We start from the raw sequence: 24,930 nt of genomic DNA on the forward strand, positions 1-24,930 counted from the left end.
TTTGTGCTCTGCTGTAAAGGGCACCAGAGGAAAGCCTGCCCAGGATTGTCTGCAGTGAGCATTTCTAACAAAAATCAACACTCTTACCTGTTGCAAACTGAGGATGAGTGTCTTTGCACACTGGATTTTATCAATTTGCCTTGTTTTGCTCAGGGTTTCCTTAATGATATCTCCATAGTCATTGTAGTACTAGGAAAAATGTGAAAGAAACCTCTTTACATTGAACCTCTTATAATACAATTTCTTACAGTTTTCCCAAGAGAAAGATTATTTGTAATTCTTGCTTTGAAAAGGCAGCAGTTGCAAAAAAAATTAGTCTCAAATCCAGATATGAAAATTTAACCTGCACCCCGTGCTAAAGTAGGGAACTTCTGTGTTTGTTATTATCTTTGGTAACCAATATGTTATGAAAAACAAACAAAAGAGTATTTCCTGCCCCAAACTAAGTCCCTGATGAAGGCCCATGGCTGCCAGTTCTAAGGAAGAACAAGCCACTGCCCCAGCTCAGCAGAGCCAGCCCGTGTGCAGCTCATGGACAGGGAGGAGCAGGGTGGCCAAGGGAGGGACTCACTGAGGCCACAAAAGGGAGGAATTAGTCAGCTTGAAGTGCTCATTTTCTTTGTGTGGTTGCTGGAAAGCACAGCCTCTGGATCTGACCATTTGGGGAGAAAAGCTTGTATTGTCATTAAAACTTCCAGGCTGAGAACAGATTTTTTCCCAAAGTATTTTTTCAGCCTCATTAATATTTCTGCATTTGCAGCCACTTATTTTCATTCCCTCTGAAATGCTGCTCCTGCCTTCTTTGGTAGAGACCCTTCCAGTTTGTATTCTAAGACATCCCCACTCGCAGCAGTACTATACAGAGCTGGTTTTTTACTGCTGTCCTGTTTAAAACAACTTTCTCTCACAAAAAACCTGTCTCCTTATGGCAAGCACCAAGCTGGGAGACTGCCAGGGAAACATGACATTGAACAGAGAACTTGTTGTGGATTCTAGGGATGAATTTGAGGAGCAGGAGCCTCTCTGGAAACACTCAGCACCTCCCAGGACCAGCTTTTGGTGCTGAGTTAACTAAAGCACAGCTGCTACACAACAGAGGAAGTGCTTTGCTGCAGGTGCAAGAAAGGAAAAATTCTTACAAAACAATCAAATAAGGCTGAAAAAGCTTTTGGAAGTGTCTGACCTTTACCTACTGCCCTGGAAGGGATGGAAAGAGGAGCCCTGGCACTAAGGGGAGGATGCCCAGGGCTGTACCTTCATATAGTGTTTGAAGATATCGGCCGCCGCGTGCATGTCCACGATGTCGTAGATGATCAGCTTGCTGAAGGCAGCCAGAAGGTTTCTTCTCTTATGTAAAGCTTCTATTTTGTTGGCTTCATCTTCTTCATCTCCCTCTGAAAGCACCATCGACAACAAAATGTTTGTAAGTAACTTATGTTTCAAAGCAACGTTATGGAAAAGGAGCTCTCAGAAAAAAAAATCACTTCTTGACCATGAATGAGAAGGATTGTTGGGGAAGCTAAAACTAAAAGTGATCCTTCTTGAGTCCTGTCTACTTCAGAACTCCCAGGGAAGTTCAGGAACATGACACACCACTGACCAAGGACTATCCATAGTCCTGAGTAGTCCTGGACATGACCCACATGGGACTGAGTCACTCATTTTCTTGCTGAATGCTTTTGCTTAACTTCTCAAACACAGGCCTTTTGGAGCTGCTTCATTACCTTACTGAGCTATAAATATTTAACAAAAGGAAAATTAGAAGCAGCAATGCTTCTACTGCCTGCCTTGGATTTTCAGATGTGAAATCAATGGCTCTAAACAACAGGAAGTAAAACCCAGCTGGAAGAAGCATTAACATTGAATGGCAATGCCAGAAGTATTCAGTCCCCATGCAAGACTTCACTCAGTGAATGAAAATTAAACTACACACATAAAATGTTAAGTATTATATCGTATAATAAAAGTATATTCCACAACTTACATAACCCCCTTTGGAGCAAGAATGCATTCTCTGAGACCTTAATTCCATACATGGCTGTCCCTGTGTGTGCTGCTGACATACAAGTAATTGAGTACAGCAGAAATTCAGAAGATGTGCCCATAAGAGCACTACAGCACTCACTCACCAGCTCTTCCCATAGTCTGACTGGGAATCCATCTCTTGTCCAAAACTATTTAGGATTCAGACACTGGACACCTCTGTAGTTGCATTTAGGTTATTATAACCTATATATATAACAAATAGGCATTATAGCAGACCCCAGCAGCACCAGGTTATTTAAAACCAGGCCTAAATGACAAATCTGCCTCTGCCTGACTGAGAGGCAAAACCCTGAGCCATCCCTGTGAGGAGCAGAGATGGGGCTCCTCAACCTGCCCTCTCTAATCTGAGCCATCCTTGGGAGGAGCAGAGATGGGGCCCCTCAAAGCCCCTCCTCTCATGCTGGTTCCTGGCTCAGAGCAAACAGTGCCAGGTGTCCAGACTGTCCCAGGCACCTTCCCAGGCTCCAGCCACACCAGTGATGTCCTCAGCTTGATTTGACTGTTCTGAGGGAGGAGCACAAGGGCTGTTTATTTAGTGGCATCGGTTTCTTCAGGCCTTCATTGTTTAGAGCTTTGCTGCCAAGGTTTGCCCTCAGGATCCTGTCACTCTGGTAACTCTGAAGGATTTCTCTTCTCTGTGCTGTTCCACTGTACTCCTTTCCCTTGAAGCCCTGTCACATATCTCACATTCAGACCTCCCAAAAATAAAGAAGGGATGCTTCTGAACACATTGGAGCAAACTGATCAGAAGACTCCATTTTCTCCTTTCTTCTGTGTCTGTTACAAAAAAAACTAAGTAGAGAATATGAAAGCTTCGAATACCCATGCTCTGGTTTTCATCATCTTGGTCAATGAAGACATGGTCCATGACAAAACTGAGCAGTTCTGACTGCAGGCCTGAGTCCGGGTTGAACACCAAGGGCTGCAGCCCTTCCCGACCCCCTGTCATCAGCTGGTGACTGAAGATCATCAGCAGGTCACAGAGCAGCATGAAAGCCTGGAAGGCAAAGTGCAGTGAGGAGCAGGTCACAGAAATACAAAATAAACCACCACTGGTTTCATTTCCAGATATCCCTTGCTATCACTAAATGGCTTCTTAAACTGTACTCGTTGTAGTTGTTTGTGTGCTGTGAAAAGTATCCACAAGGATCTTCTCTAAAATGTAAATGCCTGGAGATTGCCTTTGGTTCCTGTGTAAGGAGCTGTGTTTCTTACCTCTTCCACATCCTGGAGGATTCAGATTAAACTTCCATTTCTCCTCTATGAAAAGAACTCTAAATCTACCTGTCATCTAAGGGCTGCAGCCAAATTGGTAGCAAAGAAAAAACACCTCTTTTGACCAACAAAGCAAAAATATGAACAATATTATCAGGGAAAATTCAAGCTGAGCCACTTGTCAGATCCCAAAAATACAGAGAAGCAGCCATAGCACAGAAATTCTTGCAGAATTTCATCAACAATTCCTGCAAAAAAAAAAAAGGAAGTATCTATGCACAGCTTTCAAAGCCAGACAAAAGCCAAGCAGGGCAGAACTAGCCATGATTGCTGCTCATTGCTGTCACACCCTCATTACCTGAGGACAGAAGGCAGCTCTCAGTACCTTCCCTTCTCCCCAGGGCTCCTCTGGGCACATCCCTGCATCACAGTTACACTGTTCAGCCCCTGAATGGCTCCTGTGGGGGTGTCACAGCCAGCTGGGAACATCTACCTCACATTCAACACCCAATCACCTTTTAGAGAGGACTTTTTAACCTTCTTAATTCCTCGGTTTTTAAGCTCAGGTTCTGAAAACTCGACGCATTTCCCAAATGAAACCTTTGCAAATGCTGACCTTCACAGGGGCTCACTTCTTCCTTGGAGTATGTTCTAAAACCTGCAAACTGTGTTCTGCTGGCACCCTGCAAACAGATGCAGGTGTTGGGGATTTTTCTCCACTTGATCCGAAGGGCTGTGGTTCATTTCAGGGATGATCTCACTGCTCTGACTCCCTCAATACTCAGCAGAATTTAAGCTCATCCTCCTGTAGACCTCTGAAGAAGAGCAGGTGAGCTCTGGCAGGGTTGGTTTGGGCCCCACACAAAGGCAGCAGTGCACTCACTCACAGGGTATTTATTTCACCCAGTCCAGGAACATTTCAAATGTTTCAGCCCAGTTTCTCTAAATACTTATTATATTTTTCCCTCCTTTGATATGGACATTGACTTTCTCTGGAAAGAATGTCCAGATTAAGGATCAAATACGGGAAGGAGACACTATAATTTACACAGAATTCTCCAAAAAAATCCAGTCAAACAAAAGGATCAAGAAGTAGTCCTGCACTCCCAGAGATGTACTTTTTAAGGAAGAAAATGAACAAAAATCACAGAAGAGTTATCTGGGAGGGACCTGTGGAGTCTCCAGTCCAGCCCTGACAGGGACACTTGCTCTCTCCAGGCCTGGCTGGGCCTGGATTTGTGTGGCTGAACCTGGAAACTTCCCCAGAATGGGGAACTGCAAAGGAGCTTCTCTGGAAAGTTTGAATTACCAATGAAATAAGCCATAAAGAGAGAACAAAGCCATGTTAATGCACATGAACATGTATTAATGTGGGTGCTAACAGAGACCAGGAACAAAGCCCCTGCAGCCATGGGAAGGACCAGCTGCCCCTGGCTGAGGCAGGAAGGATTCAGTGCTGCCTTAAGCTGTGCTGGGTGGCATTTGCATGGAACTATGTGATATTTTCACATTATAGAAGATTAATACAATATGCCAAGAGTAACTGCTCTGAATATTAAAAACCAATTACTAAAGGTAAATCTGCTGGAAGCCAATGACACGAGTGTTTAAACATACATAAACTGCTGACATCTCTGAGTATTTAATATTTATATTTATCAGCCTGCAGAACAGAGTGTAAATGCCAAGCAGAGCCTGCTTTTGAAGAAACAAAAATGTCTTTTAAGAAATATTATCTTTTAAATACCACAGGCCAGCAAGTCTTTGCAAAATCTGGGGAGGTCTGATAGAAATGCCATTTGTAGACAGATGAAATGTCAACAGACCTGACACGAACCAGTGAATATTCACAAACAACAGCTATGGTGTTCTTCAGAGACAGACTGAATTATTTCAACAAGCCCTTTGATTTAATGGGAAAAAATCCAGAAAGATTCAGCCCATTGGAGGTCTCAACCACCCTCCAAAAGTGCCCACTGCCATCTATTAATACAGGAATTGTCTCCAGGTGACTGAGGCAGATGCCTGAAGCTGTGGGAGCTGGACACGAGCCTGAGCACCCAGGAATTCCTTCACAGTTTTCCAAAAGCATGTGCCAGACATTTCCCTTACCTGTTCCTTGACTGGGGTGTTGACATTTGACAGACACTGCTGGCACACAGCCAGGAAGGATTTCACAGTTTTCCTCAACACCAACAAGTCGTCCTAAAATCAACATTAGAAAGGAAAAGTGCATAATAATTAAAAAAAAACAAACACTGCTAGGAGGAAGCAAAATAAAAAAATGGTGACAATTTCATACATACAACAAAAAGGCTGTGAAAAAATATGCTATTCAAGGAGCATGGAGTAGAAAAAAGCCATTAATTTTCTGAGGATTGACCCAAAGTTTCCCTGTAATAAATAATAAAAATAAAACAATAAATTCCTGAGTTAAATTGTCTCTATTTTACACTGAATGTAAATTATAAATGTTTCAGAACAAAAGGTTGAATACATCAAGGTCAGCCCACCTGGTGGTTTATAAAGAATTCTGTGTTCAGATAAATCAACATGGATAAAAAAATAAAACACCAATGAATGTGTCCAGTTCCACACAAATATTATCCCACAGACATGGGAGATGGGAGGGCAAAGCACAAAAATCTGAGGAGTCTCTTATTTTTATGGATAACAAAATGAACTGGGGAAAACAAATCAAACCAGAATGTAAGATATGGGAACGTTGTGACAAGACAAGAGCAAGCTGCCACATGGCAACAGAAATCAGGACCAGCAGAAAAGCCCCTCCTGTGAGAGCCAGGAGTGACTCCAGAGGAACCAAGGAACAGGCACACACTGGGAGAGGGGCTCATCTCACAGCAGTGATGAACCCAACACCCAGCAGGAAACAAGAACCCCAAATGGCATCAAATGAACACCCAGAGCTCCTGCAGCCCTCCCCCCACGATGCTTCATCAGCTTCCAGGGGGAAGGAGCACGTCCTACACAGCAAATCCAACCCAAACTCCAGGAACCCACACCCTGCACGTGCCATGTTCCAGTCCTGCTGCCTGTTCAGTCCCTGGCTCTCATTCCTGGTTTTAGCTTTCCTTGTGCTTCCTGCCACGAGATCTGGTCGTTCTGTGTTTGTGAAAAGCCTTTTGGTCCCTGTGTTTCCCCTCCTGGTTCTCAGCAGAAGCAGCTCTGCCAGGGTGCCCAAGCACCCCAAGTGGCCCCAGGGCTCTGAAGCTGTTCCCATTTCCACCAGGTGTGAGTGTGCTGTTCTGACAGGGACACTGAGGGGCTGGGACTTCTCCCACCCTGCTGTTTCCCTGTCAGCTTGTCCCTGCCAGTCCAGCCCCGGATCCCTGGTGCCACTGCAGTGCCCTCCCTGACAGGCTCTGGCCCACAGCTCTGCTCTGTTCCAAGCCACAGCTGCCCCCTGCTCAGCCTCCTTGTTCCTGGATACAACCTTCCATTTGGCAGGGTTAGAATGCCTCTTCTTTTTTTAAATTGTGTTTTGTTTGCCAGCTGATCTCTATCCTCCCCACCCTAAATGCCTTCACCTTCCCAGAGGACTGACACAAATGACCAGCTTTCAGCACGCTGGACCTCTCCTGGAATGCAGTGGAAGCCACCCCACTGAGTAAGGATTTCTCACTTACAAATTTTCCCACTGTATTAATCAGCTTAGAGCTACTGAATATGAATGACACTGAATCCAAATATTCCCTGAAATGCAGTGAGGTACCAGTGTCTTACAGAAACTTCTCCATCAACAATGCAATCTTCCCACAACAGCCTGATGTGTTCCAGCCTTCTCTCCTGGCCCTGCAGCCTTGTACCAGCTGGGTTTGCTATCTGCCAGTCCAGGGTTTTACCTGGGACTGGTGCCAGGCTTATCAGTTCACTCTGATTTACACCTCTAACACTGGGATTACAATCACTTTAATGCTTCCTACTCTCTATCACAATTACCTGATGTTCATGAATTCCACGGAGAAACTAAAACCTATGAAAAATCCTGTATAAAGGTTAAAAACGGAATGAGAATGTCTCCCATTTTTCTTTCAAAGTGAGTAACACATGTTATTTATTACCCTCTCTCCTGACAGCACCACGACACAGTCTCCTGCTGAAAAGTTACAGAGAGCAGGAGAAAGCCCAGCAGAGCAGTACAAGGGAGCCATCTGGGACCTTCTGAGCTTGGAGAAATCCCCAGACTACCACAGAGCGGGAATTTTTTCCAAAACAGAAAATGGGAGGAAAGAAAATGAATTAGGCTTTCAATGTCTGACCACTCCCAGGCCCAGCCAAGGCTCTCCAGTGTGAATCCCTGACCTGCTGCCTCCAGCAGAGAACTGGTATGAAACAATCTTCCCATCCTCTTGGTGTTGGGGAAAACCAGGGGGTCACAGCTCTGCACATTTAACTAGTCCATGGCAGGAACAGAACGAGCCAGACAGCAAGGACTGGTGTCTTTGCCACCACCCAAAACCAAACAACTGCTCCCAAGACTGGTGTCTCCAACTCTGCAGCTACTTCCTAGCTTTAAATTCAAGCTTGTTTTTTCCACTGAGGACATCTAGGAATGCTGTGTATCTGCTACATTCATCTACCAAACCCAGTGCTTTTCCTCCCTGTTTGCCCACTGCTTTTCCTCTAAAGTCTTGATTTGCACTGTTAACACCCTTCTCCAGCTTGGTCCAAAAGCCACCAGCTTCCAATGTGACTCTGGAATATGGTCCAACTTTCTGCACCTTGGGACTCTTTTCTTCCCTCCAGCTTTTTGTGCCACCTTTCACTGTGCCCATATAAATATGAAAAGCCACCAGGTCACCACGCTGCCCTTTAACCCCCCTCTCCTCACCACACTACAACAGCAATGCCTTTGGCAGCCTGCCTGCTGCTCACTCACAGCTCTCTGACCTCCCTCTTGCCTCTTCTCCATGTTTCTGTTCATGCTTTTTTTGTTATTGCTCTAAGTTTTTGGACTCTGTTCTTCTGCAAATACTTCCTTTTCATTACACACATGTCCAGTGCACAGGACAATGGTCCTGGGCACCTGATTTATTGAATACATGAAGAAATCTAGTATGAGTTAATCCACAAGTCTCCTACCTCCAGAGGTACTTGCTCCCTAACATCTACAGACAAGAGAGCTCCTGCTGAGAAATAACCAGCTTCCTTTGGAACCCTCCTCAAACCCCTTTTCACCTGAAGAACAGTTTTTCTCCAGGCTCCAACAGACTGCTCCCACAAATGCCATGGGATGAACTATTTCCCCTCCAAGAGCACCCTGACAGCCCCCACAGCCATGGCCTCAACCTGAACATGGACCACCAAAGATTCAAGCATTCCACTGTGGGTATTTCAAGGCTTAAACATTTCACCCTTCTCTGCTGCAACCTGCCTTTAGTGATCAGTTGTTCCTTTCAGATTTTAGACACCAAGGTGACTCCTCAGTGCACCCTCTTCTCCACAGGCTACCTTGAGAAAGAGTCTTAGAGTAACTCTGCCCCAACTCTCTGCTGCATTTAACTGGTGGAATCTTTGTTATTGGGCAGAGAATTTGGAGTGATAATTATCACCCTTCTACTGAATGTCTTTGATACATTTTTATGGTGGTATTGCTCTCTTCAGCTCTCTGATCAAAGCTGTAACCCAAACAGCATCACCCAGCTGGGGGAATCTGCAGAGCACCCCCCTGGTAACTCCTGGAGCTCTGTGTGTCCTGGGGAGGGGACTGGAGTGACCTGGAGCAGCTGAGGGCAGTTGGACATTTGTGGCTGCTCAGCAGCACTGTCAGTGCCCTGTGTCCTGGTTCCCTGCTGTCTGCCTGGTGCTTATCCTGCAGATGTGCTGCACTCACTGCACCTTCATTGTGTGCTGTTAATAAATCAATGAACTGACCTGACCCTGACCTGATCTAAACCACAAACGTGGAGTTTTCCCCTGCCATGCTTACAAAGCCTCCAGTCCAACACACCTGAACTGCAGCAGGCAGCCCAAATCCAAACCCTGCCCAACAGCTGGACTGGAAAGTGTCTCTCAGGAAGCAACTCATGTGCCTGGGCTTGGGCTTATGCCCAGGACAGTTTCACTTGGAAAGAAATGTTCCCAGCACCCCCCATCCCTCCTGCCAACTCCCTGCACTAAAATGACACCTGCTGGATGCAGAGCATCCCTGATTCAGGAATGTAAACCTTGCCAATATATGCCTGAAATGACCAAACCAAGCGCCTCTTCCCACCCCTGACTGCTGTGCTGGCAATCCCAAAATGTTAATATACTTTATCCTGTGCACTGGATGCCTAAGTGGGACCTGACCATGTGAAACAGAGCAGCTCCTCCTGGCAGCAGGAACTCACACAATGACCCAGCTGGCAGCACATGAACAGTTCTTACAAATCAATCCCCCCATCTCTGATCTCTCAGCCTGGATGCCTAAGAGAAATCTAAGAAATCATCTTCTAAACAAGAGACTGGGAACAAAAATTCATAAATCTGTGGGATACAGAAAAACAAGGACTTACTTTTATGACATTATAAATCCTTTTCTCCCCATTAGCCTTTCCATCTTTTATCTTCCTTCCTTCCCCACTTCTCAGCTGCCACTTTCCCCTCAGTAACTCTCACCACCTCACCTTCCCCTGCTTTCACCCCCCAGAGGTACCAACGACCTTCTCCTTCTCTTTCAGAGTTTACCTGATTTGTATCTAAACAGAAAACAAGCAATTGCTCTTAGCCTGTGTTTTTTTTGTAATCTTCTGCTTTCAGCTCAAACCTGAAAGGCTTGCATGTCCCAAAGCCTCTCTACTTTTTACAGCTATACTCTCTACTTTATACAGCTCTCATAAAGATACCCCCTCACCCCCAGCCTGCCCTCAGATCATTATAGATACAGCAAAGTAACACTAAAAACCTGGATGGACCTACATATTAAAATACTGGGTCAGAAATGGTCCTGTAAAAGCCTGAATACCTAAAAAGTGCTCATGAAAGACACTATTTTTCCTTCTGAGCTGCTGGTGTTATTTCTTTGTCTAGCCACACTTCTCAAGTGATCCCCTTTAATGCCTGCCCATTTCCAAGTCTAAATCATGGCTTACACACCAGCCAAATGATCTCCTAATGGATGAAATGACAGATACAGTGCAGATCAAACAAACTACAATGGAAGTTTGACAGGAAACCACCCAGAACAAACTGCTCCAGCCACCCCAAGGCTGCTCAAGAAAGAGGCTGCAGGGGGAAATGGGAATGAAAGCCAGAATAAAGAAACTGTTCTTTTTTTCTAGTAGCTATTTTTAAATGTCGATACAGGTCAGCATTCAAAACAACTCCAAGAATTTACAATGCATTTTTATCATTTTTATGTGCATAAAATGCTCATTTTAGTAGCATTTTAGTTGAGCATCTTTTTTTTTTTTGATGCTGATGGGGAAAGTATAATTATTACTTCAGTTTTCGTACCATTTTATTTGATGTATTACTTCTGAAAAAGCTCTAAAAAGACAGGATGTTGGCCTCTGGGTGAGACAAGAGCTAAGGAAAGGTCCTGGAAAAGCTCAGTCTAACAAACAAGTTACATGTCACATTGTCCTGCCTGCATTACACTTGTGTGCACTTCTTTTTATCAGCAATTGTTCCTGCCAGTACCTTACATTTCTACTGCAACATAAAAGATGCAATTAAAAGGTAAGTAAGGTAACTACACATAAATATTAGGCTATCTGTGGTCTGCATATCACCAGCATTTCTTACAGCTATTCATCAGCACTGCCAACATCACTTATCAGTTATGCAAACTGCTGGACTCACAATAAATGCATTAATTATCTTGAGCAATAAAAATGTAACAATCAGCTGCCATAAAATCCTGATAAAGACTGTTTGCACAGCTTAGACACGTGCATGTGATGTTAAATAGATCCTGAAATATGAACAAGCCAGACACCAACATTTTACACATGTTAGAGATGACATAAAATGATGTGTTTCATCAGTAAAATGTGCATGACCAAAATCTCTACTTACTTTGGAAGGGGAGCCTTCAGTGATTTTCACCAGCTGCCAGAGGATAGAGTAGTGGGAACACTGCAGTGCCTGGACAACAATCTGTAACAGGAGGAACACACAGAACCCGTGGGTTGGGAATATCACAGCAGTGAAGTGGAGGGAAAATTTATAATGCATTTTGGGGCCAAGAGAGGGGAGCAGGTCTCAGGTAAGTACTGAGAAACCAGCCTACTACAGGTGAACAAACCACTGTGGAAATGCTGGGCAACAACAGGAAACTGCCCTGGGGCACAGCAAGAGGTGATGCTGCAGCAGGACAGAGGTACAACCCAACAAATATGTATCTCAGTTCAAAAGCAGCTGTTTAAATCTGGCTTCACTGCTAAACCAGCCCACAAATCTGTCCCACTGTCAAATGAACACATGGCCCAATTGCCAAAAAAAGGGAGAAAATAGAACTTGTCTCATGGAGAAAACCAGGCTCATATTCATGGTGCCCATTAAAGCATCCATGGTATCCTGTTAACATTTCAACTCTCCATTAGGTGCTAAAATTTTCAAACTCCTTAGAGTGGTCTCAGGAAGAAACATTAAGGAGAGTTCGGATTTCAGGACTTTCTTCCTAAGCCCAGAGCCATAACTCCCACATGCCACGTGGTAATGCCTCCTCAGCAGGGTCCTTTTGCAAAATACTTACACAGAATTTTGTGAGAATTGAGATTTTTTTTTTTTCTAAATGAAGTTGAGGTAGAGTTAACAACTGTCTTCTAATAGAAAACAAATTAGAACTTAAAATGTGCTTAAATGTTGGAGTAGGAATCTTGCAGCTTAAACTGGAATCCTGGGAGATGGTTTCTGTGCTTATCCATGTGAAACTAAAACTGAACTAAGAAGAAACAAAGTCCCAGATCTGTTCACTAGAAGAACCTCACTAGGATGATGTTCTTTCCTGGTGTTCATAAGCTTCCATCTTACCTTCAATGCACAACAATCATGTGTGGTAATTCCAATTGCAGCCAAGGTTTACAGTGTAAACATCATGATTTGTGCATTGCTTTTCCCAGCCAGGAACATCAATTGTTCCCTACTTTACAGATTAGAAAGGTGAGGGAAGTAGCTTAACGATCCAAGAATTTTCACCTCCTGTAGTCAGTGCCTGCCTACAAAATAAAGTTCATCCAAAACTCCCTGGTTTCCCTAAATAACCAAAGTGCAGTGCATTAATCTTCTGAATTTCTGTACAGCCAAACCCTTTAAAGCCTTGAACTGAAAGCCAACTGTGCAGGGCAGGTGTTGCTGTACCTGTTCTGGCATCGCTCCGTGTTCAATTCCAGTTCTCAGCAATCTGTAGCAGTTACTGAACAGGTCCCACTTGGTGAGATCATGAGCACTGCAACGAGAGGAGACACCCAGATGAGCTGAGATCCTCCCAGCCAGGAGGAGCAGCCCAGAGAGCTCTGGGCTTTGCACAGCTCACACGACCCAGCCTGCTGAGCAGGCAGCTCACACCAGGCTAAAAGCAGAAGTTCAGCTTTCTGATAATCCAGAAAAGCGTTTTGCTTCATGGGATTTCTGTAGGGAGGAGATAAACTCTCTACATTCCACACATCTAAGTGCAGTGACAAGCTCCTCCTCAGGGTAGCCTCTAAATCATCTTCCCTCTCTGGTTCTAAGCACTGACAGAACTCCAGGAAACTCTTCTCTGACATTGCAGCAGAAACTATGGCCAAACTGTGGCAATATCTTCAAGCAAAATAAACTTACATATTTTTCTGCTGTCTCCTTTGGAAAAAAATAACCTACATTATCACTAGATCTTAAATATCCTGAACTATGTGAAGTGAGCACGATTTACAAGATGTACATGAGACAGAAAAGGTGCTGCCACCCCCATTCATTGTTTCACATTTCAGTGGCACCAACCTGATCCACCAGTGAGAGGAACACAAATGATATTAGGAACAAACACTCTACAGCCTTACAGACCTCAACAGCTCATGAAGTAGCTTTTTAATACAGAAGAAATTGCAAAACATCAGGTTGCCTAAAAGACAAAAATAACTCTCACAAGAAATTTTAGGTTTAACACATTTTTCTGCAGTGGAATTAAACTGAGATAATTTGAAAATTTATAATATGTCTATAAAAGAGCAAACCATCTCAGAAAAATCAGAAACTTGTTGATTAAAATACTCACCTGGAAGAAGGGATACTGAGACTGACCTGGCAAGTCTAAGTTAAATTAAGAAGCCTCTTGGCTCTGGCTCCCTTTCACCCAGCACCTCCATCTCCAGGATATGTCCCTCTGCCCACCCTTGGTGTCTGCCCTGCTCTGGAGCTGCCTGGCTGGGTTTGAATAATTAACTGCCCTGCTCTGCCAGAAAGAATAACTCCCTGGTTCTGAAAGGGACAGAGGGTGAACTCGGGGCTGGGAATGCTCAGATCCTGTTGAAGCCCCAGGCATGAAATGCTTCCCACTCTGGAGCTGTGTCAGCCCTGGGAAATGTCTCAGATAAAAGTTTCACAGCAAACACAACGATGAATGCCCTCGTGCTGAGAGCAAGTGCAATTTGCACTCCAGGGCTGTGCCACTAAGCCAAGGTGCATCTTGACTTCCAATTCAAATCCATGAATAGAACAACAGGAAAACTTTTAAAAAATAATGGAAATGAAAACATAAAAAATGTCAAAATACTTCCCAGACTTAGATGGTCTGTGAAGCACTAAAATAAAATGTTTCATAGATGAAATTACAGGTGTCAGAGTAGTGCCCCAGTGACATTAAGCACATAGATGCTGCTTCAGCAAATCACAGAGCTGCAGCAGGGCAGAGTGGTCCCTCCTTAATTACAGCACTGTAATTAAAGCAGGAGGGTCTCCTTGGTGTGCAGAGGCACAGATTATCCCACAGAGAATATGGAAGGAAGAGCTGCCTCATCCCTGCCCTTTCCTGTCAGAGCCCCTGTCAGGCAGCTGGCACAGGGCCCTGTCCCACTGCCCCAGCCCTGGGACACCTCAGCTCTGGGCTCAGAGGGGCCAGGGCCCCACAGCTCATCCCAGGATGAGCTCTGCAGCTTCCAGAGCTCCAAAAGTCTCACTGCATGCAAGCTGCACAGGGCTTTTCAATATAAACTTCCTTTGGGAAGAGCCTCCAGATTACATTTAGGCCTATTCTGGCACCCCTTTGTCTCTTCTGAGCTTCATGGCAATCAAAACAACAGTTATAAAGGTACCCTGGACACCACACAATTCCCACAGAACTTCAGACAGACACACAGGCTCCCAGAACAAAAATTCACACACCACAGAATTTTCCCTTAGTCCCTTCCGTGTCAGAGGGTCTTCATGGACCAGAGAAAACAAGGTCCAGCATTTCATTTACGTTTTTTCATCCCTCTGGCCTGCCCTGTCTGCTGGGGCACATCCTGCCAGACAGCTGGCAGCTGAAGGAAAGGCACCAGTCCCACAGTGTTTCTCAAAGCATGGCAAGAAGCAGCTTAGAAAAGTTTCTTTTTGAAGAGATGATCTCTGCACCCACAAAACTGCTTCCCTTTATGAAGAGGCCCAAAGTGAGAGAAGCTGCACCTTGGGCTTTGAACAGCTGTGCTGGACATAGTCTAAGTTCTGTGGTGAGGTTTCATTTCTCACCATTTCTACTTTTTCTGGATATAGCAAACTGCTGAGTAACTCAGTCTGAAGGATGCACTGGCCAACTACTGCAAAAAAGACTAAGCAACTGGTTTCTAAATGAGGAAGAGAGGATGTGCTGATCTGACCATGGATTCACCTGTCTGGGAAGTGCCCTGGCTGATCACACTTATACACATAGTGCTTTCATCTGGAGAGCTCTTACAGTTGAATTAGGTTGGAGTCAGTACAGAAAAATTGTCTCCATGTACTTAAGGACAGAAAAAAATGCTACAAGATTTTGGCAAAAAATCCCCCAGTGGATACTCAAGGGGTTCTATTCAGAAGATCTCAAGAAAATTTATTATTGTATTTAGAATACAAATTTATTGTATTCTAAAAATGTGGAAGGAAACGTTTAAATGATGAATTTCATTTGTATTGGAATACCAATATCCTTGTTTGATGGAAAGACATGAATTAAAAAGTGTGCTGGGAGCCCTTTGTTGACATGACCCTCTCAGAAAGAGGATTAGCTCAGGCTTGAGAAATCTCAGTACAGGAGCTTTTGGTCTGGAAGGCTTTTCTCAGAATCCCTTACCATGTATTTCCCACCTTGCTGGTCTTCTTTTTCCTAAAGTGTGAACCAGCAGCAGCAGCAGCGACCAAGAAAACAGAAGCACAGATAAGGCCCAGTGGAGTTTCTCTCACTGGAAGGAGACAGGGACTTTTCCCTTTCCAAGCCCCAGCAACTACTTTATCAGTAGTAGAAGATCTGAAAGGTATCAGTTGTTAGCCTGTGATTTCACCTTTCCACTGATTTAATTTCTTTTGGCTCCCAGTTGCTGACAGACAATGACAGTCCCAGCCTTTGAGAGAACGCTCTGGGGGAGTTTTGCATTGAACAGCCCAATCTCAGAGCTCAGGGAGCAGCAAAAACTCTGTCTTGGATGGTGTAATAGTTTTCTTGCACAAAGAAATCACATCTCACACAACATTCAGCACAGTAATGAAAAGATTTCATCACTTCTTTAAATGCAAGCAGATATTAATTAGAAATTCTCACTGAGCTGTAATCATAAATCACAAATCAGCTGGGGAATGACACATTAACTGTTTTTCAGCTGTGATTCTTTGCTCTTCCCTGTTTTGTGAAGGTGGAAGTAGATGTCCCCTACCCTGATTTGTGTGTTATTCAACAAGACTGTTTTTATGGGCTGAATTAACTCCCTACAGGTTTGGAACCCTGAGGGAAAAAAAAAATATATGGGAGACTCTCAGAAAAGCCTTGAGATTTGTGCTTCTCTCCTGAATGTGAACTGGAGCTTTCACCAGTCCTCTCAGGAAGGCAGAAGTGGCTCCAGTGTTACCAGGGAGACTGAAAGCCTCATTTGCACATGTGTCAGCCTGCTGCACTATGGAAATCAGTAACGATTTAATGATCTTTGTGGGATTCCTGTTGAATGGAAACAGAGTAGAAATGGTTTCAGAATCACTTCATACAGTAAACCCATGCAGGATTCAGGATAAGTGAAGACTAAGCACAGAAAGAGAAATGAAATCACTCAAAATAAGCTGTATAGAAGAGGCAGTGAAGGAAGGTCCTCTCACACCTTGTGACAAGGAAGAAATGATTTGTGGCTCTGAGCCACCTGCACATGGAGTTTTTTCTGTGCTGCCCAGGAGCAAAGTCTTCCTACAGCTGACAGAGGGGAAGATCAGGTCTTTGTGCTCCAAAATTCACAATTCAAGTGGAATTCTCCAGGTTGTGAGGGTGCTGAGGGCTGTGAGAGCAGCAGGAGCCTGCAGAGCTGGTTTGTGCTCAGGGGAGGAGTTTCTGTGCAATCCACACAGTTAAACTTGGCCAACAATTCAACTGCAGGAAGAAAATGCATCTTCCAGGCTCTCACCATAAACCATTAATTATTATTATTATTACTACTACTAATTAATTCTATAATTTTGAGGAGAAGTACCTCAAAGGCACTGAGAAACACCTCCAGCAGGGCTCTCCTAAGCTGAGGCTCAAAGCACAGGTTTGGTGCCAGTGTCCCTCGTGCACTGTCTGTCACCCAGGGGAGCAGCACTTTCTTTAGTAAGATACTCAGAGTGCAAAAGCATTTAGTGCAAGGGAGGATATGCCACCTGCAAATCAAATCTGCAAAAGCAATGGCATTAACCAAGCAAGGACCCAGCTTAATCCAGTTACACTGACAAATACCACCAATCATCCTGCACTTCATCTTTCAGGCCATATATTTTCTCATTTCCCAACACCTGACATTCCTGATACTTGCTGAAAGGAGAAAATTAAGAGAGGGGAAAAAAACCACCTACTTGTGAAAAGAGGTCAACCTCTTCAGAGTGGAGAGCACGTTGTAAATGTCATCATCATCAGCCTCCTCTCCCTGTTAAGAAAAGGAAATCCATGGAGAGAGTCCAGCACTGCAGGGAGGAGCAGTTCCTCTGAGGGTTTATGCTGATACTACAGTGTTCCAATGACTTGTATCTAGATCCCATATCATTTAAGTAACCACTACACAGCACTAAAAAATAAGCAAGATCACCTGACAATATTAAGCATCATCACTGTGTTAATATCCAAACCAGTACCCTGTGGCAGTGGAAATCATTCCCAAGATAAAATCTGAGTTCTACCTTGTTTTACAAGAAGGGCAGGTCAGCTTTAACGTGCCATGATATCATTATCCTCATACTTTATGCAAACTGAACAGCAAATTCCCTTAGCGAAACAAGTGGAAATAAGATACTTCCAAACCCAAATTTTCCCAGCAACTTTCTGAAACTGGAAAGCCACTTAAAACAATTCTTCTCCATTTCATTTTGTTAATTTTTTTTTCATCTAAAAGCCTAAAGTTCAGATATCTTCCTGCCTTCAGATGCAATTGCCAGTCAATGTCCCACTCATTATCAGCTCAGTGGGAAGCCATAAAGCAGTGGGACACTTGCTTGGGTACCCACATGCAAATTTTTTCATTTAAAATGTCTTTAAATTATGAAATAGACTTATTAAAACTAATTATTCAAACTGGTATCACTCAACAAAGAATACCACAAAGGGAGGGGACTCTACAAGACCACTATTTATGGTGGCCTGGTGTGGAGAACTGGGCTGGTTCTGGGCTGGATCTTTGTGCTGCCAGTCCAGCTTTAGTTCTTTTTGCCACCCAAGTCAGCAACAGCTTCCCCAAGGTCTGTCTTGCAGTTTTTGGTTTGGCTGGCCAGAGGTGAGGAACTCCATAAACCCAGGGCTGTGAAAACAGGTGCCAAGACCTGGAATGTGGCATCAGCTGAAAGGGTTCCCCTGACACACAGACAGGCAGAGATGGAGCACAAATCCTGCAGTGTCTCCCCAGGTTCTGCTCAGAAGTTTATGAGGAAGTACTGAAGTGGCAGCCAGGTGGACAGCAAAGCCAGTGGATTTTGGGAAAGAAAGCACAGTGGTGCCCCAGCTCCCCTGGGCTTTGAGGCCCTGCCTCCTGCAGGCACTGCCTTTTCAGGCCTGCAGCAACACAAACCTTGTGTTTGCTCTGCAGGTGACAAGGCACACATACAGTGTGTCTGTATGTGGTGTGTTACATAAAAATGAGAAAAATAGGTGCATTTCCTTTTATATGCCACTCTAAAACACAGACTGCAGCTTAACCTTCTCTCAGTGTGCATCAAAAATTAAATGCACCCACCACAGGGCAGTGCATGACTGGAAAGGAAGAACAAGATCTATGCAGCCCTCATGTTATGTTTAAAGAGCATGAAAATTATAACAAATTAAGTAATGCTACACAAATTTAAATTGATGCAAAAGAGGAAAAACTGAGTAAGGTTTCTATTCTTATTTAATGTATTCTGTCTTGTGCCTTTTGAAGCATAAATTCTTACAACTAAATCCCAGGTACTTCCAGGTTTCAGACCTGTATCTTTATTTCATTCTTGCCAGGGCTCTTTTAATATGTCATTATAAATATTTTACTAAATCCTCTCTTCCATTCAAAACATAATCCAATCTTGATCTTGCTGCCTGCATATCTATTTGGGACTACTGGAATCACCACAAGCATTAATGTAAATGCAATTTCCTTTGCATTTTTCATCATCTTTCACCCACTTATCTGGGCTGTTTAAATACTAGACTGAATTTTCAGAGGCAGGATTGTCCTGTAGTCTTTCTTTTACAGCATCAATGATTTGTAGGCTTAATGGCCAGTGTAAGGGATTTTCTACATGGAGAAACAGCTCCAAATAATTACGAAATAGCTGCTGCTGCTCTGCATCTTCAGATGGACAAATTCATGGCGTGGTCAGAACGTTCTTCTGCAGTTTATTCTGGCATGTTTTAAGTAATTAACGAAATGATTGTGAAGAGAACAAACCTCCTGCAGCAGATCCTCCACGGAATGGTTGAACCTGTCCACAAACTCGTCGATGAGCTGGCTGTGGGCGATGTCCACCCTGTTCTGGATGGTGTATTCCTCACTGCAGAGGATGCTGTAGGTTTTGCTGCAGGCTTCCAGAACATCTGATTCCACATGCTTTTCCACAACAAACTTAATCTGTTTCAGTAAGGCATCCAGATGCTGCAGATCAGAAAAGAAGTTCAGCTTTCCCCTTGCCTGAGCAGCAGAACTCAGAGCAAAAGCCATTCCCAGAACACCCCAATGGGGGATGCCAGGAAGGCACAGCTCTGGGTGCCTGGAATGGGGATGCCAGACCTGAGAGCCCCCAGGGTGCTGTACCTTTTCCATTCTGCCCGTGCTGTAGATTTCCAGATCAAAGTACTGAGGGATTTGCAGGAGATTTGCCACCTTCTCAGCATCAGCAGAGTACTGGAACACATGGAAACAACACAAAAACAGGGAAGTGAAATCAAACTCCTGCACAAACTGAGAAAGCTTCAAGACAGCTGTAAATCCCCGGGAGAGTTACTTTGTGGAAAACTGTACCTTGGATAGCAACATGGGAAGTGCAATAATGAAATGCTCAGTCAATTTATTTCTGTCATCTATCTGAGTTTTTCTTTCTTTTGCTGTCAAGACCTGCAAGTGATCAAAAATAACTACAGTAAGTTTGATTTTTGCCTATAGCATTCCTTAATTTTTCTAAACGTTGCATTACAGACAAAAATCCATGCAAATGTATTTTTAATAAATCAAAAGAGGAAGGAACAAATAACTCATAACAAATAACACATTTGGGTTGAAGAGTGATTAAATGGGAGGACCACGCATCCTAAAAGCTGTGACTGAAAAGGATAATATCATAATAAAGGATAATATCATAAGATAATATCATAAAGGATAATATCATATCACCCAGCATGATATTGTTTCAACACACTGACATCTTTTGAGGATTCAAATAAACCCCAAGTCGGTGGAAGTTTTGCTATTGCTTCCAAGCTCTGGCTTTCACACACTAAACCAAGTGTTAATGTAAGACCTCAGGGTGAACTGATGTACAATTAAAAAAACCAAACCCAAAGCACACTGTGACAGTGATTTTCATGAGCAGATTCATGGCCTCATCTCTTAACTGGAATGTCATTCTCAGTGAGAAGGTACATCCAAGTTCCCAGAACTCGTCACCAATGTCAGGGACAGATATACAGCACTAATGCTGTCACAGCAAAACCACCTGGGAACAGGGAACAAGACAATCACCCAAACATGCCTCAGGAAAGCTTAGAGCTGGCTTCAGAAAGGAAAGAACACTTCTGAAAACAAATCATGGGAATAAAATGCTCGAGTCAGCTAATGATTCCCATACAGCAAAGGGGCCAGACTGCACAGGAAGGGTTACAAGCTGAAGTCAGAGGAGAAACTATTCCACAAGGTGAGTGCTTAATTAGAAATCTGCTTCCATTACAAGTCAGAATAAGCTGGTGAGATGAGGAGACAGGACAAACCTCCAGTGACAAGCCAGAGATGCCTGCAGTTACCATCCCACCACTCATGTCTAACTGGAAAGAAGCAAAAGCTCCGTGTCATACCTACATCTCTCTGACAGTGAGGAGAACAGCTGGAAACAAAACACCTGCTGGGGTGACCTGCTGTGTCAGCAGCAATCCAAACCAACCATGGAGGGGAGGGGGAATGGCTTTGTAAGCAGGGGAAGAGCACATGGCCCAGGGTGGACAGGGAGCAGCCTCAGCCCTGGGCACAGCAGTGCAGCACCAGCCACCCCTGACAGCCCAGCCGTGCCCTGGGGATCAAACCTGCTGTGCCCTGGGGCCAGGATTAACCTGGGTCCCCAGGGTGACCTTGGGGCTCTTTACATCAGCCTTCAGAAGGTGAAATTAATTTTACTGATGTGTTTTATTTAGCTCTGAAGAAATACAGACATCGAAAATCTAAGATTAAGCAATTTGCTGAACTTAAGTGAACTGAACTGTAGATCTCTTGAGAAAGTTAACAGTGGCATTATTTGGTGCTCCCAACAGAAAATACAAACATGAAATTTTTGTTAAATTTAAAGGTCACTTCTGCTAGAAGGGTTTGCAGCTTGAGACAAAAAAAGCTGTGCTTACAATACAATTCTGGTAACACAGGATTAAATTTGTGTAAATTTGACTAAGTGCTTTCATAGATTCCCACACACACACTGAAATGTTTTAATAAATTAAAAATTTCTCAGAACATGCTTTTTAAATTAAGGTACATAAACCATGTTTAAATTGATGGTTTCTTGGAGCCTTTCCTGAGATGCTGTTACTGGACATGAGGCTACTCTGCTTCTGGCATATAAAAATGAACAAGTTAAGTAACTGCATTTAGTTTAACAATAAAGAACTCTGTCTCCAGATTTCACCTTTATTAAATCTGTGACTTTCTTTAATGAACTGGTTATGATTCTTTAGAACAGAAGCTAACAGAAATACCATGTGTTCACACATGTTTATTCCATTTTAGTTTATCCTAAATAAGATGAGGACTACAAAAAATCAGGGGGATACGTTTGGGAAGCTGGTTGTCCTTTGGACATGGATGCTGCTAAGTCTGGAGAATACAGCTGAGAGCCTGGTATCACCCTGACCTTGTGACTTATACTGAAAGGTTTAAAAGTGTCTGTCCAGCCTTAGGAATGGATTCCTGATCCTCAGTCACTAGAAGATAAATGGAAGGGGCAGGTAGGGATGGAAACCCAAACCCACAGGTGCATTCGGACTGGTCCCAGTCCCACCCTCCAGCTCAAAGCAGAGCCCACTCAGGGGGCAGACTGGGATGCTCAGGGGCTGTCCAGTCAGACCTTGAAAACTGCCAAAGATGGAAGGGGCACCAACTCCCAGCATCTGTTCCAGTGCTTAAATACTCTCATGCTGAAGATACTGTTGGCTTTTCTGCAAATTTAATGTCCATATTAGCAGCACATTTCATTTCATGGAAGACAGGCAGAGGTAATCTTGTTTGCTGCCAAGCTCTCCACTTTCCACTCTAATCCAGATTTAATATTAAGGGCTGTACATGTGGGTACATTACAAGTGTAAGCCAGGGGCCTGATAAAAAGAACATCTAAAAAACACCTCATTAAAATAGACTGTCAGGCTGGAAATTTATATTGCTCAACTTGGCAACACAAACCTCAGAATCAAACAAAGAAACAAAGAAAAGCCCAAACACATCCAGAAACACAAATTCTACTATTTTCCTTCAGGAAGGTTGCCATGAAGCAGTTTAAAGAGCATTATGAAAGTCTAATCCAGACGCGTCAGAATGTGGCGTTGCAGATAAAGGGCCCCCAAGAGGCCTGAGGTGCCCCTGGGCCCCACTCACCCTCTTGCCCGTGCCCCTGGGCCCCACTCACCCTCTTGCCCGTGCCCCTGGGCCCCACTCACCCTCTTGCCCGTGCCCCTGGGCCCCACTCACCCTCTTGCCCGTGCCCCTGCCCACGGGGGGATGTGCCTCGGCGGCCTGGCGGATGGTGCACACCATGAGCTCGATGAGGGCGCTCTCCTGCCGGTCCGACATGGCTGAGGGGGAAACGGGACAGCTCAGAGACGGCTCGGGGTGTGAGGGGGGAGCACAGGGACGGGGAACACTGGGGACCATCTCGTTCTGCCACATCTATCAGGGCTTCCTTGCTTCCTCTTTGAGTTACTATTCACATCATCTTAAAATGCACATGGCTGAACTGAGAGAAGCCAGTGACACCCCAGTCACTGTCACTGCCTTACACATTTTCTGTCCTTTGGCAGGCAATTCTGGAGGATCAGACCCTACTGGGCTAAGCAGACACAAAGAACCAAAGTGCCTGATTTCCTAAGGAAATTCCCCTGTTAAATGGCCCCACTGTAGCAGGTGGATACCAAAAGGCCACACTTTGAAGCACTGAGGTGATGAGCACATCACTTCACTTCCTGCTGAGGAAGCTGGGAGAGTACCTGAATTTTTCAGCCACCCAACCCCCTGCAAAGGGCCCAAAGCAGGAGAATCACAGAGGATTATAAAGGATCTTGGATGACACCCATTGCCCTTGGGGACTCTGCCCCCAACCTCCCTGGCCACCTTGCACACACAGATTATTAGCAAAAGGAATTTGAAACTAATGGTGAAAGAATCCCCTTAGTTTTATTTCCTCTGGAGAATTCACTGGGTTTTCACACTGCCTGGAAAGCCCCAGATTTAACTAGCACCACCTGAAGTGCTTGTTTATTCAAAATTGCATTACCCATTCAATTTATTGAAACGTTCATGTATGCACTAGTTATTCAAACATTCTGACAGAAGGAATTCCTAGCCTTTAATTTTAGGGAACCACAGCACAGCAGATTTCACGAGAAGAAAAACAGAGTACAAATAAAGTACAAATTGCTGCTCTTAAAGCAACGTGCATTAAAAATGGATTAAACTAAAATCTTCTTCAAATATGCTTTCTAAACTAACCACAACACACAAAGATATTTCACTGTGGGTGACAGTGGTATTTAAGGAATAATTAACAATACTGTGCAATAGCAATAAGGCAGAGAGGTTAAAGCAATACCTTCTTCTCCTTGGACTGGCTCCTCCAGGAGCAGTTCTGTCATACATTCCCAGTCTTTCAGCAGTTCTTGGGAGCTCTCCCACAAGCTGTCCACCAAATAGGCTGCATGTTCATGCAACTAGAAAACCCAAGGCAACCATCAGTACAGCAGCTGGTACAAGCAGTTCTACAACTTCCCCAGTCACTTGGGCATGCAGAGTGTCTGGGCATGTATGTTATGTTAGTTGGAAAGAAAATTCAGCTGGAAACTAACTTGGGAATGTTTTCTTCCAGCTAAATGATACAAGTGCAGTGGGGTTATGTTCTAACAGAAAAAATGGAATAAATCTAAACTGAGCTTCTTTTCCATAAAGCTGCTTTCTTTGGCCCAGAAGCTGTAAATTTACCTTTCCTCACTTTCTCACTGCATTAGAAAGAGGCAAGGTGGTGAGACAGGAGACTGAGACCTGTAATGGATTTGTTTTGTATTCCTTTCTTTCAGTCTACCTATTACCAAACAAAATGTGTAATTTTTAAGCCTTTCCCCCTCTATCTTCAGAACATCCTGTACCTGACAGTTTATCTACCCAAGTTTTCCTCCACTCCCTTGCCATTTCCCAAAATTACTATTAGTAGGTCTCCCATAAAACTTCCCATATGTGTTGTGTCTACAGACACAAACTATGGGCCCAATTCCCCCTGGGTGTGTTCATCCAACACCTCATGTCACCACACTTGTTTGCATTTCCACCCTCCAACATTCTCAAGATGCACAAAGCCCTGGAGGGCCTCCTCTAATCTCCAGCTGACTCTGCTTGAAGGCCTCTCAGGAACTGAGGATTCTAATCTTAATTTGAGATATTCCGCAATTTTTGTTCCTTCCTGGTTCAAATTGTTTCACTCCACAGGGAGTAACTCCAGGGGTGTTATCCTTGCATGGTTATGCTAAAAAAAAACAAACAACCTTTCCATTTGTATGCAATCAAGAGCCCTGGCAGCAGTGTGAGGACAGTGGGGACATGCATGAGCTAAATAAACCACGACCAAGATTTGCAGCTGAAT

At 44.1% G+C, this 24,930-nt stretch overlaps 1 protein-coding gene across 2 annotated transcripts in view; it reads right to left on the reverse strand.

Moving 5' to 3' along the window:
* The window catches only part of STAG1 (STAG1 cohesin complex component), a 159,713-nt gene that overhangs the window by 13,358 nt on the left and 121,425 nt on the right, over positions 1–24,930 (reverse strand). For both annotated transcript variants that reach the window (XM_064666687.1, XM_064666688.1), the window contains exons 15-26: positions 23,890–24,007; positions 22,773–22,876; positions 19,854–19,946; positions 19,647–19,736; positions 19,284–19,487; positions 17,230–17,300; positions 12,568–12,655; positions 11,284–11,364; positions 5,374–5,466; positions 2,869–3,043; positions 1,255–1,394; positions 88–189 (exon numbers count right to left, since the gene is read on the reverse strand). In XM_064666687.1, coding sequence (XP_064522757.1) covers positions 88–189; positions 1,255–1,394; positions 2,869–3,043; positions 5,374–5,466; positions 11,284–11,364; positions 12,568–12,655; positions 17,230–17,300; positions 19,284–19,487; positions 19,647–19,736; positions 19,854–19,946; positions 22,773–22,876; positions 23,890–24,007 — 1,359 coding nt within the window. The remainder of the gene's footprint in view (positions 1–87; positions 190–1,254; positions 1,395–2,868; positions 3,044–5,373; positions 5,467–11,283; positions 11,365–12,567; positions 12,656–17,229; positions 17,301–19,283; positions 19,488–19,646; positions 19,737–19,853; positions 19,947–22,772; positions 22,877–23,889; positions 24,008–24,930) is intronic.

The sequence above is a fragment of the Pseudopipra pipra genome, chromosome 10 (assembly GCF_036250125.1).
Source record: "Pseudopipra pipra isolate bDixPip1 chromosome 10, bDixPip1.hap1, whole genome shotgun sequence".
In the NCBI taxonomy this organism is placed as follows: domain Eukaryota; kingdom Metazoa; phylum Chordata; class Aves; order Passeriformes; family Pipridae; genus Pseudopipra; species Pseudopipra pipra.